At 39.7% G+C, this 16,706-nt stretch overlaps 1 protein-coding gene across 2 annotated transcripts in view; it reads right to left on the reverse strand.

The window, feature by feature from the left end:
* Nucleotides 1–16,706, reverse strand: part of LOC139995196 (uncharacterized) — a 166,575-nt gene that overhangs the window by 15,673 nt on the left and 134,196 nt on the right. The window contains exons 11-18 of one of the 2 annotated variants that reach the window (XM_072018418.1): nt 12,568–12,693; nt 10,009–10,180; nt 9,173–9,328; nt 4,720–4,865; nt 3,743–3,796; nt 3,337–3,405; nt 891–980; nt 247–309 (exon numbers count right to left, since the gene is read on the reverse strand). In XM_072018418.1, coding sequence (XP_071874519.1) covers nt 247–309; nt 891–980; nt 3,337–3,405; nt 3,743–3,796; nt 4,720–4,865; nt 9,173–9,328; nt 10,009–10,180; nt 12,568–12,693 — 876 coding nt within the window. The remainder of the gene's footprint in view (nt 1–246; nt 310–890; nt 981–3,336; nt 3,406–3,742; nt 3,797–4,719; nt 4,866–9,172; nt 9,329–10,008; nt 10,181–12,567; nt 12,694–16,706) is intronic. The other variant, XM_072018419.1, reaches the window with a different exon arrangement.

The following is a 16,706-nucleotide window of genomic DNA, read 5'->3' on the forward strand; positions in this document are numbered from 1 at the left end:
GTGTTCTTCGGTGATTGGCTAGGTGCACGAACGATCAAAACAGAAACAATTGGATAATACACCGTATCTGGATATTTAAACACACAATTGCGGACCAAAAACCCAACGAAAGAAATAGAAAAGGAACGAGAGGGGCAGAGGCGTAAAAAGAAGAAAGAACGATCAATAAGGTTAATCACAAGAACAAGTGGAGGTAACGAGACACAAGGGTTGGTGGAAGCGTAAAAAAACACGAAACAGGTTTACCTTGCGAAGACATCCTCGGCAACGTGGAGGATTTGATCGCCGGTTTTGTTGGTTTTGTGTCCGCTAGTCGTGATGGAAGGCATTGCACGAGAAGTCGTTAGAGATTATTGCGTTAGTATGAACTACTCCGACAAGGATATTTTTTATCTCTCTCTCTGAGTACATCTTTAACCTTTGGTGCTTGAGAGAAAGAAAGACGGCGGAGCTGCAGATGATCGACATCGGCGGTTTCTTAATCTGCTCGGATCGAACGAGCCCGATATCCGAGCGGTTTGCAAAACCGTTACCAATCGATTTGTAATTACGGGCAGACCGCGTAACGAGAAAGAACAGATCGTCAGCGATTTTCTTCGCCGACTAGGGACATCTGCCGGCGATTAAGCTAAGGACGTCGTTGACCCAGTTGGATTTTACTATAATTCCCATGATAATTGCAACGCCTATATACCGCACAATTCCGCATTGTCGAGACAGGCTTTCGTTCGATTTAATCGTTCGAACGGAACTCTGCTTCCATCTGCCGCTCCACGTTTTTCTTTTTCTCTTCGATTGAAGAATTGAAGAATAACTCGATTCTCCGAGAGGAGCGTGCTTAGTGAAAAAGTATCGTATAATAATTTCATAGAATGTGCGGTAACCATTACCTGCGTGCTGCGGGGAATGCTGCTTGGGGGAATTCATGTCTGGTGGCTCGTCACTGAAGGACACTGACTTTTCAAACGACACCGACTTGTCTGGAATAGAGGATGATCAGAGCATGTTTCTTGCGATACTCGTGCTAAAGTGGGCTTTTTGGTTATAGCGAACGGGCGTGCGCGCGACAAACTTTCGAAATTAAAAGAAATGGTGCTAAACGTCGAGCCGTAAACCGAAAGTAAGTGCGACGAGTTTTCGTGCATCAATGGGACAGGAAACGTAAAGCTTAAACTCATATACGCGGACATAGAACGTTTCGTTCTAATCGATCCACGAACATTTCTTCGAAACTGTACACGTTGTTCGAAAAAAAAGGTGTTTTTACAAATCGAATCTACTTTTTTTTCCAGAGGATCTTGCAATGCTCGGCTTTGTTTTTTTTTTTTATGGAAATATACATTCTTTTTGTACAACGTACGATGCAATTTTAAATTTCTAAGATAAAAAGCATTGAGGTGGAATTTAAAGTATTTGTGATATTTTAGCTTTGATCTTACAAAACTGAAACTTTTTACGAGAGGCGAGCAAAGATAATACCGTGCTTTTATAATTATGCTTTTTTTTTTCGTATCTTTCCTACACTCGATTCGACGAAATTAACTTTGAAATGTCTTTTATACTAAGCACTTTTAATACTTTCATTTTCCAGGAGAATTAAAAACTAGATATCGAAAAAAAATGTATAGTTCCGTTTGAACAAGCAAACGTCACTTTGAGATTTCCTAGAGATCAGAATTTGTTGAAAGGATAGCGTACAGTTTAGGAGACATTTGAGTGGATCCATTAAAATGAGACGTTGTGTATACGCGGCTACCCCCACGCAGTCAACCGTGCCTGGGTCTATCTCGAGCCACGTCTCGATGTAAGCCGAAACAAAGTCAACGTTAATTTTCAATGAAAAGCACTTGCGTGTTTCCAATTTCTAAGCAGAATTCTGAAAAAGATCTTGTAATTTAAAAGTCTGTAGCCTTCATCTGGCATAAAATGAAACACATAAATCCCAACGACGAAAATAAGAGAAAAAAATAGATCTGACTCTATATACTGAGATATCACCAGACATATATACGAAGAGATAAAAAAAAAAAAAAAGAAAAGAAAAGAAAAATGGTTACCTGGGCAAAACTTGTTATAGCACACTGCGGATATTTATGCGAATTAATATTTCTTCACGTTAAAATTAAATTAAAAAAAAAAAAGGAATTTAAGTGAATTTAAGTAAGAATCACCTATCAAATATTGTAACAGTTACTATACTTTTGATATTTTATAGATATACATTTTTCACGTTATATGGATTCTATGTATTTTTGCACTTTGAAATATTTATTTATTTATTTACCAGATAAATCCTTTGGTACAAGAGATAGAACGTGAAGGAAACGTATACACAAATACATTTTACTCAATCATGCTCAAGTATTTCGACACTTTGACATTATAGCAAGTGTGTAAGGTACAGTTTACCAATTTTCGTCTCTGATCTTATCTCAGGCAACAGCATACCGTCTGAGAGGTACAAATGGAAACATTTTGATTACTACGCCAAGATTTTAACGAAAAATGGTTATATAGGTCTCTGTAATACCGACTATTTATTACAGACGAATGTGCAATCTGATAGATGCGTATTCCTTGTTTCGATTTCAATTGAACAAGACTGGCGATTCCACTTACGGCTAAAAAGCAGGGAATTAAAGTTATAGAGATATTCTTCTACGTTGTGTATCTTCATTATGTTCCATAACATTGGAAATATAATAAAACTGGATTGTAGCCCGAGTGTGCAAAGTCCAAATACTAATACACGGTAGTGTATATACAAAACAAAAGGAAGGTAAGGGAGAACGAGAAGAAAAGAAAAAGCAGAGGAAAATCGAAAATAAATGTACCATAAATGCATAAAAATCCGCAGTTTGCTTATAGTTGCTCTTGGGTCGGCAACTAAGTGACAGCGGATTTTGTCAATACCAACTAATGATAAAATCCGCAATCACTTAATTGTCAACCCAATAGAACCGATTGCAAGCGAACGGGACAAATGCCGAAACGTATTTACCGAAACGGTTTAAGAATTTTCTAGACGCGGTCGATTCTATAGAAACCGATAACGACGAAAGTAAGGAGGTTGGTGCCAAGTGCCTTCGGAAGATGCGCTGCGTATTGTGCTTGAACGATGCAAAAGAAACGTCAGAAAGAAGCTGAGGGTGAAAGTAGGCGCGCGCGCGAAAATGACAGAGAGAGAGAGAGAGAAAGAGAGAAAGATGGAGAAAGCGCGTGCAGTGCACGAATCGCCGCTATGTGTTACGATTTACTGGCAAAAAAAAGAATAAGGCGACGATGCGTTTGTTGCATGGATAAACAGGAGAAACGTGTATACTTTGTGAACCGCACCTTTGCCTAACTTTGGTGGTTTTACGTCAGTCCTTAAGTACGAGTCATCTGTAACGGCAGGTTGAGACACTTGAATTTTACAAAGGAGAACCGTTTTAATCACATTGGTTAAACGTAGGGCACTATTATAAAATGTATATAAGTAGTAATAGAGTAATATAGTATATAATAGTAATTCCAATAATAATAACGATAATAATAATAACAATAGTAATGATAATAATAAGAATAAGAAGAAGAAGTAGTAGAAGAAAAATAATGTTAAGAATAATAATATAAGTATATATGAGTAACAATAATGATATAACGTATGAATAAGTACATATATATATATAAACTATGTATTACAGCGGTTACAGTGATTCGACGGAAAAATAGAAGATAGAAGAAGATGAAGAAGACACACCTGGCAATGAGGCAGAGCTGGAGCTAGAGTGTTTGTCGAACTCATCCCCGGCGCCTGGTGTGTGCGTCAGTCGGAATAACAAAGCAGTTGTACAGCAGGGTTCAGGAAACTTAAACACCGCGTTACAACACGTGGCAGCGGTAACGTCGCGTTAGAATTAATTTAATTTTATTATAACACGATTTTTTAATTACATGGTTCTATCGTTAGGAGGAGAGGACGTCCATCAACGAATATGTGAAAAATTAATTTTACATTAATAAAACACACCTGGCGTGTACATGAGATTTAAATTATATTCGTGGAGTTTGGAAAAATAACAGAGGACTGAAAAGTCAGTCGTGGTATTACTTGGAAGAACCGCGTCGTACCGCTGCCACTGCATAAACCGTGGCGCAAAAACGTATTGTTAGATCTAACGAAGGTGCAGCCTGGCAGACAGTCACGGGCGTCTGTTCTGCTGCCTCCGAATCGAATGGAATCGGTATCGTTTAAACTCTGTGGTATCTAAAGAAGGAAAATCGAGAGAGAAAACGCGAACGATCGTAGGAACGACGTAAACGAAGAAAGCTAAGGGGCGGACGAACATTCACGCAGAGAGAACGGGACAGGCGGTAAAGCGTCGCAGAATAAATCCGTTGAACGTAACGAGCTAATGCTTCTAATGTGTCTAAGTGCGACGAAAGATCGAATGGAAAAGAAATGCGAATCCGTTCGTTTCGACGAGACGAATTATTCTCGTCGAGGCGAGTCGGATGGCGTGAACGCAAAAGACTGTGAAAATAAATTGGCCAAGAGAAGATGATGATGGGAAGAGGTGGACCGATGAAAAGAAAAATCTACGCGAAACCAAGGGACGAAAGTTTCTTTCGCAGACAACAGAGAAACCGGGTGTGACGCGTCTAACGACCAAAAGATTACGCGCATGTTGCAGTTAGTGTGAATGGAGAATTTGAGAAAGCGGACAGACAACGTACCTGGTCCTCTCGCGTAAGGATCGCGTCCAGCTGGAACTTGTAGATAATCACGAGGCGATGGACTCGTGTGAGGTGCGTGGGTCAGAGCCTTCTGCACTAGACCTGTCAGGTTCGCCAGCTGCCTCTCCATGTGTTCTACCCTTATCCTAGACAAGGAACCAGCAAATTTCGGTTAACCGGCGCGTTTGTTACCACGGCCCGGACAGCACACAGTCTGTTTATGGATGTCGTAAAGACGTACGATTAATGTCCTGGAAACGTGCGGCGAAGATGCAGTTTAAACGTTCTGCGTCGCAAATTGCGACGGGGCAGCTTGTCAGCGGTAATAGCAAAATTATTATAAAATAATTCCTGGTCTTTTGTAACGCATTGGAAAATTTAAAAACCGCATAGATACATAGACTGTACGTAGTTTGATTACAGTCGAATGCCGCAGTGTAAGAATTAAAACGTTCCGATCAAGTCGTAGGATGCTGGAGCTTGAAACGGACGTGAAACGTACAATACGTCTTTAAGACATCGTGCGCTGTCTGGGGTGGTTCCGGTTTCTGCATGTTGTAGAAACCGAGAATGGGATGAGACAAAATCTAAATCTAATCGGGCTTAGTATCTTCCAAAGAAGCGTTCCACAGGATGCACGTACGCTTAGATATAATAAAATATCAACTGACGATAATGAGAATCGCGTGCAAGGTTCGTTCCGCATAACTCGCGATCTTTCTAAAGCCTACGTCGCCAGAAGGCTATACACAAAAGCGCTCAGATACACATTCTCTCTACGACCGCTAGTCGGCATGCTACATTCCACCGATCCGTATTTTCAGCGCATAGCCGTTTTCCGGACGAAAGGGATGCCGATTTTCTCGAAATTCCCGTCCTTTCGATCGGACACGGCAGAATACACGGCGCATTCGAACAGTTGCTGGACCGATAGCTAACTTGTGTCTAACAGAAAAGTTTCCCGGCTAAGTATAATTTTCTTACTCGACGCAAATTATTTTTCCTTATTGACAAATGTTCGAAATTTCATCAGATTATTATGTTACAGGAGGAGCTGATTTAAATATCGCGTTACTTATAATTCAGGAATATGAACCTTTCGTAAGAATATGTGCAATTAATTGAAGTTAAGAAGGGTCGCTTTCTTTCCGCATTTTCTCAAAGAATATAATTTTAGAAATGTATCAGGTCTGTAACTATGAAACCGTCATTTGGCTCAAAAGTCTTTGTTGATATCTCACAAACATTTTCGACTCAGAACAATACAAGTTTCATACAACAGCATAGTTTGTAATAGCGTTGAACATGTCGAATTTTGTACCTGGAAACTACGATTTGCGGACAGCATTGATTTTCTGTTATCATTTGAAACTGCTGCAGAATCGCATCGAATGCTTGTCGAAGCTTACGGTGAGCATGCTCTTGGTAAATCACAGTGCTTTGAGTGGTTTAAAAAATTCAGAAGTGGCAATTTTGACGCGAGGAACGAAGAACCTGGAAGACCACCGAAAAAGTTTCAAGACAGAGAATTGCAAGCATTGTTGGATGAGGATGACGCTCAAACGCAACAACAACTCGCTGATCGATTAAACGTGACACGAGAAGCCATCTCCATACGTTTGTAAGCCATGGGAAAGATCCAGAAGGTGGGAAAATGGGTTCCACATGAACTGAATGAAAGACAGTAGGAAAACCGAAAAACCACTTGCGAAATGCTGCTCGCCAGATACAAAAGAAAGTCATTTCTCCACCGAATTGTGACTGGCGATGAAAAGTGGATATATTTTGAGAATCCTAAGCGTAAAAGATCATGGGTAGCTCCAGGCGAACCACCGACATCGACTACAAGACCAAATCGTTATGGACGGAAGACAGTGCTCTGTGTTTGGTGGGATCAGAAGGGTATGATCTATTATGAGCTGTTAAAACCTAGCGAAACCGTTAATACTGAGCGCTACCGACAACAAATGATCGATTTGAATCAAGCTTTGCGTGAAAAACGACCGGAATATCAAAAGAGGCAACACAAAGTAATTTTGCTTCATGATAATGCACCATCATCACATACAGCAAAACCGGTCAAGGAAACGATTGAAGCGTTCAGTTGGGAAATACTTTCGCACGCGGCTTACTCGCCAGACTTGGCTCCGTCCGATTACTATTTATTTGCATCGATGGGACACGCACTTTCTGACCAGCACTTCACTTCTTACGAAAATGTACGAAAATGGTTCGATGACTGGTTTGCCTCAATAGAGCGACAGTTTTTTTGGCGTGGCATCCACCAATTGTTAGACAGGTGGGAAAAATGTATAGCTAGCGATGGGCAATACTTCGAATAAAATATTTTATATAAAATATACATCGAATAAACGTGTATTTTCTATACAAAAATTTCGGTTTCATATTTACATACCTGGTATATATGGGAAAGTCTATGTCTGAACTCCTACAACTAACGAAGTCATACGTATACTGTTCTAGAAGCTTTTATACGAACGATTATTATTGGTAACAAGAAATTTTAAAGACGGTTTTCTTCCATTTATATGTCTTAACGTGGCTTCAAATTTTCTGTGCACTTTCCATGCATGTGTGCATCGTTGTGACCTGAACTAGGACGAATCCAATATTTTTCTTTCTTCTGCTTCCTTAAACTCCCGAAAGTCAAACGATGGAACTTGATAGCGCAGCCATTTTTCTAATTATCGAGTTTTTTCTTTTGTTCAAACTATAGTAAAACTATAGTAAAAAATAATAGTATAGTATAGGTTAGAATTATGGACCGCGATGCCAATGTGTACGTGGGCATGTAATGCCATCGATTTTGACTTTCTTTCGCGGCAAAAACACCAGGTAGATCTTGGCAAAATATCTATAAATACAGTCTGAAAGTTTGACTGTAAAAAGAGTTATAGCCTGTTTGTACAAAAATTACCTAACCTAAAAGAGCTTAGCATTTTACACTTGGAATACTCGCTTAAACGTTACTGTCCGGTTTATATCCTCGTAAAATAAGCAACGGGATATATAAGTGAGCGTCTTGTAAGAGCAACAGCTTAGAATCGAAAATATTTGCTAAATATTATTAGGTTGTTCGAAAAGTTTTTTCGTTCCACAAGGAAATAATGGATGCACAACGTTCTTTGTTTTATATTATTTTGATCCATTACTTTATCCTACAATTAATTTATCCTACAATTTACATCGTATGATCGAATTTGCATTACGTGCAGTATATTAATACGTGGAATGAAATATAATATAAAAATATTTCGCATCTATTTTCTCCTTCTAAAACGAAAGAAACTTTCCAGACAATCTAATAATAATAAATATTAATATTTGTGTAAATAATATCAGTCCAGAAACTTGGGCGAAAATGCGCCGCCATATGCGTGTACCTGATAAACTCGAGCATTATGAGAAACGCAGGACCGTATCGAATTTTGCGTTTCCATATGGAACATAACTTATCGTTCTCCATGCATGCCTCGACGCATACTATACACATGCATTGAACGAACGACGACCATTCCTGGGCAGAGTGCGAGTTTTTCAATAGCCGTGAACGGAGGTATTATACGTGGATTTCGAGGCGAGGTTTCCTCAGGTCAATGGAATCGACGGGAATACCGATCGATGAACTCGAAACGGCTGATATATAGTGGAATATTATCCACCAGGCGCCAATAGCAACGACGAACGAGTATAAATAACTCGGCTAAGGGAGCCTAGAGGGAAGCCAGCGCGCTTTTCACTTTCCCTAGTCGTTACTCTTTCGCGATCCTCCGTTCTGCCGTGATAAATTTGTCAAGGCACCTACCATATCGATTGCTTCCTCTCCCCTGGGAACGGTAGTCGTCGTATCTATGGCTGACCATCACGACAAGAGCGACGCACAGTGGCCAAATTGAACGACAGACAATTACCGGATGATCAACGAAACATAGAGCAACGAGAAAGCGAATACAGCCGATGAAAATACAGAAATTTTCTAATACATGGTAAATATCCAACGCCTAAATGATCTATGAGATCTACGTTCAGTTTGTCTCGTTATTCGTCACAATTTATTACGACGTGACGACACGTACAATAATACTGGGTTGGCAACAAAGCGATTGCAGATTTTGTCAATACCACCTAATGACAAAACCCACAATCATTTAGTTGCCAAGCCAATATAACGGTTACGATTTATCAGAATACAACTGGACCAAGCTGATAATTTCCGTCAAAGTGATTCGAAACGATGATCTTCATTCCGTGTATCGGTAAAATTTGTGCCACTGTGCGACGCGTTCGCAAGCGCATTCGTATATTCTGACCAGACGATATATAACTTAAGTAGAGACAACCGGTCACGGTCAGACTCAGCATCTCCGTTTACAGAGAATTTCGAGGTCTGAGGTCGCGGTTCTATCGAAAACTAGAGAAGGTAGCTGAGTACCGAGTAGCGTCGTAGCTCTGGCCACCGGATGGCAAAGGTGGCGGTGCCCCTGGAGGAAACGGGGATCGCGGAGGACCGGATGGCGGACGGCCTGGCGGTTTCACACCGTAAAGGCTGTACGATTCCTCCAACAGCTCCGTATCGCTGCACCACCCACAACAGAGATATACGTATCCGCGCTATCAGCCATCCACGAGAGTCGAATTCGAGATCGCCACGACCAACTTTTGCTTTACGTCGTTGATACGATGTATCTCGTCGCACGCGCTCTTTGTGGTTCTTTCTTTTTCTTTTTTTTTTTCTTTTCTTTTTTATCGGATAGACTGGGCTTCGAAGGAAGTTAAAGGAACGAAAGTAGCAAAAACGAACGTTTACGATTGAAACATAAGAGCTTCGCAACTTTTACTTTTACGAATTATCAACGAGTTTTGAATAATTATTATGAAGACAAATAGAAGCGGTTTTCTTTTTTCTTTTTATAAAACACGTTCAAAGTAACTACCTTTATACCTTGTTCAAGTAGTATGCTGCAGTAGAGCAGCTTGAACAAATTTTGGAAAAGGCTCAGTTCAGCTTTCAACTACTCTTCTTCGATCCCGTTTTCAATTGATAATTTGAATATTATTTGTCACGAGGCTAAAATAATATTACGCTCTCCGTAAGCCTTGTAACTCATGTAAAATACTATTGCAAAGTAGAATGGTTATTTCCCACCGCAGTCTATTTTATACGTATAGATATGAAAAAATTCTGTATAAATATTGAGAAATTAGCGAGAAAGTATGAGAAAATCGACATGAAACGACCCAAGTGGTGGTTCGTGGAACTCCGGTTACCTGGCTTCCTCGTCGATGACCGGTGTCACTGTTCCCGAATACTGCGAGTAGTAGGGGTCCTCGTAGCTGCTTCCAGCGCTGTAAGGACCAGGTGGATATCTGCCAGTTCCAGAGCCAACTCCTCCACCTCTTTCTGGACTGCTCATATAACCGCTTTCCCCGTGCAATCGATCTGTAGAATCGCAAGGATTAGTACAAACGCGTAGAGGGTAAACGATCTGCCTATGCAACCGAAAATTATTTTAATAAATTCGTAGTTTAGCGGGTGGAGAAAATTTTGTTGCATTTATGGGATCGCGATTTGAGAATGAAGATTGTTATCGGTATCGATGGGGTCAAGAGAGAAAATGGACTATCCAGGTGCAAGATATAGCGGCATCGTGAAGTAATCTGATGATTTCGCTATACCTTCATCCAGACTATGCAGACTTCGAACGTGCTTCTTATGGGATGTCAAAGAGTTCTACGAATTTTTATTGGTGATAATGGGATCGGACACGATATCATGGGGTTGACGGCGATGCTCTACTTTAGATACTGTATACCACACATGGGGAAGGTTACGTATACATTGCAAGATACTTTGAGAGTGTTCCAAGGGGTCGCGTCTCGTTCGACCGAATCTCAAAAATGCCAATTTCAGGGCCTCTCTCTCTCTCTCTCTCTCTCTTTCTTTCTTTCTCTTTCACTCTCTTTCGAAGCCATTTCGTTGCGACCAAACCGCCTCCATAGTCAAAATCTTCAGAGTCAATTGGGCAATGTTATGCAAAAAACCTATCAACCTTCAACGATCTGAAATGGAGTAAATTTAGTGTGAAGTTTTTAATTTCAAAGAAAAGTAGCTTTATCGCTGTTGTAGCTATTTCCTGTACTTTATTTCCTTTTGCTGTTTTACCATGGTTTTTAATGGCTCGTCTAGCAGTACAATTAATATTATTTAAAATTGTCTATGCGGTGTCTATTGGTTCATATTACTCGGTAATTTCAGTATCGGTATGATCAGCATATTGGCAGATGAGTAAAAGTACAATGTTAACACTTTACCGACAGCTAGCTGTTCAACAGCATACGCACCGGCTCTGTTTCAGTTTAGACTTTCCAATACCATTCTTTTCGTTCATCGTGAACGGTAAGTTTTTCAAATTGGTATAAAACTGTGCGAGCTTACAAAGCAACGCAACTGACGCAACTGAGCAAGGTACCTTAGTACCAAATAACAAATTATTGCTCAAATAATGAGAAAGATCGTCGGCGATAAAAAGTCGATTAATAGGCTATTGGTCGGTAAGCGTAGACGACAAAAACCGATTAATCGGCTATTGGTCGGTAAGCGTTGGTGACAAATACCGATTAATCGGCTATCGGTCGGTAAAGTGTTAAAATTAATTGCCACGAGTGAGTTTCTTTACGTTTATTGCGACAAGAGGATGGAGAACTCATGCTGCGTGTCTTTCGCTCTCAGTCAAGTACTTTGCAAGTTTCCTGCAAAATAACTGACAAGTCTAAAATGAGACAGTTTCAATAATTTTATAATGCAAGAGTTGTTTTGCAAAACCAGAGATCGCAAGATTATTCACATTACAGATCACAATTTTAACTAATTAGTTCTTATTTTGAGGGTTGCAGGATTCCTGCGTAATATGGCCCAGTTAGCAAGCTGGATATCAAGATGGATAACATTCTCAAAAATATACTTCGTTAAACTGGAAATATATTTTTCACTTTTGCTCGATCAGACAGTGCGTTCCTCGCCTCTCGGTTCGTAGCCGAGTTTCACCAGCTTTTCCACCGAATTTTCTTTCCAGCGGATCCATCCGTGTCAACTGTGGCGTACGAATCCGAGCGACCACGAGATCGCGTATTGTCTAACGACCCAATACCGAAACCCTCGACCTCGTTTTCTTTCCTCCACACACAGTTTCGATCTTCGAACGAGCCACGCCATCGGAGAGAGAGAAATATCGGGTTCGGCATCGAGAAAGATCGCGGATCGAAAATCGGGCAAACTTAACGCAGAGAGCCAGTCCCGATCGACTGAAAAGGACCGAGAGGCAGAGCTGGGCATAGTTCGAGTAGACTTTTATCTGGACAAATAAATTATTCGAAATTTATTCACCGATACCTCGTTATGTGTCGTTTTGCATCAAGACTCGTCGTTCACAGATAGCAATCCCTTTACCGCATATTAATTATTATTATTATTATTATTCTCGAGGAAGAAATTATTTCAAAATTCAGTTTCTAATTTTCTAACCAATTTATATTTTGTCAACGTATTTTCTAACTATAAGTAACAAAATTGACTAGAAATTTGCGTAATTATATTCGTCTGATTATCTCTACACGCACAACCAGTCGAAATAAATAGAAAGTAAAATATAATATGTAATAAATAAATAAATATTAATATACATTAACAAAAAATAATAAATAAAATAAAATTCGCAAATAACATTCAATTCAAATTTCTTCATCTTTATTTGTTACTCGTCGTTCGAATCAATTTTGCCCAACTCTGATCCGAGGTTTCCAGAGGGTTGTTTTAAGGCTACTACTGACCTGCTATACTATAGAGGGAGACCGAGCTGTCTCTAGAGAAGCGAGCCGAGCCCCCGAGGCTTCCAAGGGGACTCTTACCACACTGGTAGCTGCGAAGCGGCTTGGCCGGCGGCACCCCGCCACCACCTATCCAACCATCCGGAAAACCAAACAAAAACCAATGTACCCAGCTGGTCCGGTGTACGTCGCGTTTCTGCCCGACGTTCGTTCCTTTGCTAATTCGCGACTGGTAAAAGTGCACGGTGGTATCGCGACTCGGAAATATTGGGTTGGAAACTAAGCGATTGCGGATTTTGACATTAGTGGTAATGACAAAACCCGCAATCACTTAGTTGCCAGCTGAATAATCGGAGAATATTGGCGAATTAGACGACGAATTATTCGTCATCGTAATATGAGAAAATCGATGCTCTATATAACACGCTGTGTTTCCTGGATAAATAGCCCCATTTTATAAAAAGAATTGTACCTTTACAAAGGCAAACAGGTTTTGCCTATAAAATTTTCTCTCGTATTATACGCGATCATTGTACAGCGTACGTTATACGAATTGATCGGAGGACAAAGGTGTTGGCAGACGAAAGAGAATGAAATAAAACTAATGCAATTTGTTTGTAGATAACAGCGAACGTAGAATCAAAATCAAAAAGGCAATATCCTTCTTTTAATGAAATTAAAGAAATCGAATTGGTCGATGGCAAACGTTGTTGTCTAAATCACATGGGCTTGAAAGCAACTTCACAGTTTTCAGACATGTAAATGCCTGCAAATGAGGTGACACATCATTATCATCTTCTTTATTGCTGTCACTTTCGTACGTTCCATATAACACAACGTTCACACAGCGGATGTTCGTATAACGCAGGCTCTACTCTATTCTAACAATTTGTTATTATTAGATCGGTGAATATGAAACGTCGTTCTCTACGACTCTCTCTACGAATCTCTAAAACGTCGTATATTCAAGCAAAATAATTCCCATGTCGTTCAACAAAAATTTCTCAAAAACTATTTCGTTTCGTTATTGCGAAATATGAATTTTTCAATAGAAAAAGTCGAATATTTGTTCATTTATAATTTTCCTTAAACTAATTAAAGTGATTTACGCGTTAAAGAATCGCTTGGATGGAGCAGGAAACGTCTCAAACCGCTCCAAAGTGCTAATTTCTAGAAACCATTTTTCCAAATTGAAGTTTACGTAAAGAAACCGCACGTAAAAATTTCATATTTTTATTATAAATCTTCCTCATTAATCATCGAATGCATCGATTTATGTCAGATTTCATAACGAGAAACAGGCGCATATCATGCATCAACTTAATTACTTGACAACTACGTAATTGAACTTATGAAAAAACCAACAGGAAATATTAACTGTTTTTAACTTTCGATTTTAAAATGGGGCGTTTCGTAACACATACTTCGTCTATACGCGTGACAAAATGCATCTTATATATTGTAACGTTAAATCACCATTTTACACTGTTCTTAATGAGATGTAACAAACGAACAATTTCTTCCCTTTAAAACGTCGTTACTCCAAGGTTGCTTGTGTATTATGCACTTTTCCAGGGCGTCGTAGCAAAGGCGCGAAACGGATGGTCGTCGATCGTAGTTTGTCAGACGATAGTCGGGACTCGAGTCGACGAATGTGTTCGCGGAATCGAGACGACCTCTCGCGATCGCCGATCTCACGGACGGCACGTGTACATTGCACAAGGATTTGGTGCTTGCATCCGCAAGGGACGAAAAGCGTTGGATCAATGCGTTACTTTCCATCAAACGATACGAACGAGTATACAAGCTGAGGAAAGTATTCGAACATTTGAGGAGAACTTTACCTGTAGTGACACGGTTATTTTGAAAATCGTATACCACAGAATCATCAAGTAGAAATGAACTTTTATTCAAATGGAAGAGAGTCGTTGCTAAATCTTAACACTTTGACTGCCACGCAGAAATCATATGTTTCACTCAGGACGCCACGGGAGTATTTTTATTATTTAAAGCATATAATGGCAAAATAATAATAAACTGTTCATCTTACTGGTGGTCGCGGGTGACCACCATGGCGCTTTGGCAACAGTTGATAGCGACATATTATAACAAGGCTTCGTTTATTTCAACAACCACTCGCATTCGTTATTTTGTCGTAGGCAAAACGTGCAAATATATTGTTGATTTTATTTCTCTAAATATCTCGATGCATTCATTTTGAATCCTCAAATGACACTGACTGCCCTTCGATTTTGTCCTTTGTCTTCTCTGGCAGACAACCCCCACCATGCTCTGGTCTCGCAACCGTTCGCGCCTATGATCACGTATGCCACCATCTTTGTGTAGGTAAAATAACGGACCGAAGGCGAATCGATGTTTTTCAGAACTCGCTGCTTGACGAGAACTATGCGTTTATCGCTATATTGTGTATATCTCGCTGGTCATGTAAGACGATCTGTCTGCGACACTGTAGTACCAAGGGAGAAGGTTTGGAACACGGCCTATAGTAAGCCTCGGGGCGTAACAGTTATTGTTAAATACATCAATTTCAAACGCGATAATACTCTATAAACAAGTAACAAAAACAAAAATCAAGGTATCAGATTTTAGAATGGCACTCGCAATGCTCTTTACACAGTGCCATTCGCCAGAGCCGTCAAATATACTTATTCGACAAAGATTGCGACACGAAATGCAGATGAAAGAAGGGCAAGCGTACCTGGCATGAAAATTTTGCAGAGAGTGGTATAAAAAAAATGTTAAACAGTTAGGATCAAAAATTGCTAAGAATCGGACGAAAAAGGTGACCACCTATTGTCCAGATTGTATCGATGAGCCACATCTATGTTTAAGGTGTTTTCACACAGTGCACCTTTAGATGCAAGATACCTTCTCATTTTTTTAAATTGATGCTCTAATAAAAATGTTTAATTGTTCAATGGGGATTTTTTATTTTAAAGTGTCTTCTATTTATTGGTTATATTCAAAATGCCCCAACTGTCAATTTTCAATTTTTATAATTGTAAGAACGTGGTAGTCAAAGTGTTAATGAAGTTTTCCAAAAAATGACGATGCAGCGATTGAAAATGAGTTAAGCCTCAACTGTTTCGATTACGAATAACCATCATAAAAGATTAAAATTTTTTTTGAATGCTGGTATCGATAAACCATTAACGTTCTTTTTGGTTAAATCGTTAGTTCGGTTACCGATAACCATTGATCGGATGTAGGCATAAAAATTATCCGCCATTGATAAAAAAAACGGTCATTCGTAACCAAAATCATTTCAATAAAGATATGAATATGATAAATATCTAGAGCGTGGCCTGCTCACCTGAAATACTTCGTCAAGCTCGTTATTCTGAACAATTGTTTTATATATATGTTGTCGCTGCTCGGCTTTAATTTCTGAGATATTCACAAAACTTTTGAAATTTGCTTGGTAATATTGTGTTGGCACTTAAGTGATTGCGGATTTTGTCAATACCACCTAGCGACAAAATCCGCAATCACTTAGTGACTTAGTGACTTGGCAACTAACTGATTGCGGATTTTGTCAATACCATCTAGTGACAAAATCCGCAATCACCTAGTTGCTTAATCTGGTCTCTGAATATGGCGCATTTTAGAGCACGTGGCAAGTACTGCAGGAGCTGATTTAGTAAACTAAAATAAAAGGGAAAAAAGATCGTATGAACGTACATGCTTCGTCTGACCTTGTTTTCAAGTTACAGCCTTATTTTTCCACGAAAGAAACTTTCGTGCAGATACGACGAGATTGAATGTCATGTGATGGATATGATAAAACGTATATGGTTGTTGCGCCATGCAGCTCCTGAAACGTTACTTGGGCCGACTGTTTCCCGACAAATGGATAGGTCGTGCTGGCCCCAGCTTCATTTCCAAATTTGAATTCACTTCTCCTCCTCCTTTAAAGTCCGTAGTTTATAATAAAACGTCACAGTGAACGTTGACAGTGTTCCAACACTTTGTCAACACGTCGACTGAAATCACCGACAAATTCGTCTAAGACCAGGTCAGTTCAAACGAGTTGAAAATCCATGGCACAACGTATACATGACGTCTGTATTGAAACTGGAAGTTGTGGCTTGAAGCAATTTCTCTGACGATATATAAGCAAC

This window comes from Bombus fervidus, chromosome 15 (assembly GCF_041682495.2).
Source record: "Bombus fervidus isolate BK054 chromosome 15, iyBomFerv1, whole genome shotgun sequence".
Classification (NCBI taxonomy): Eukaryota; Metazoa; Arthropoda; class Insecta; order Hymenoptera; family Apidae; genus Bombus; species Bombus fervidus.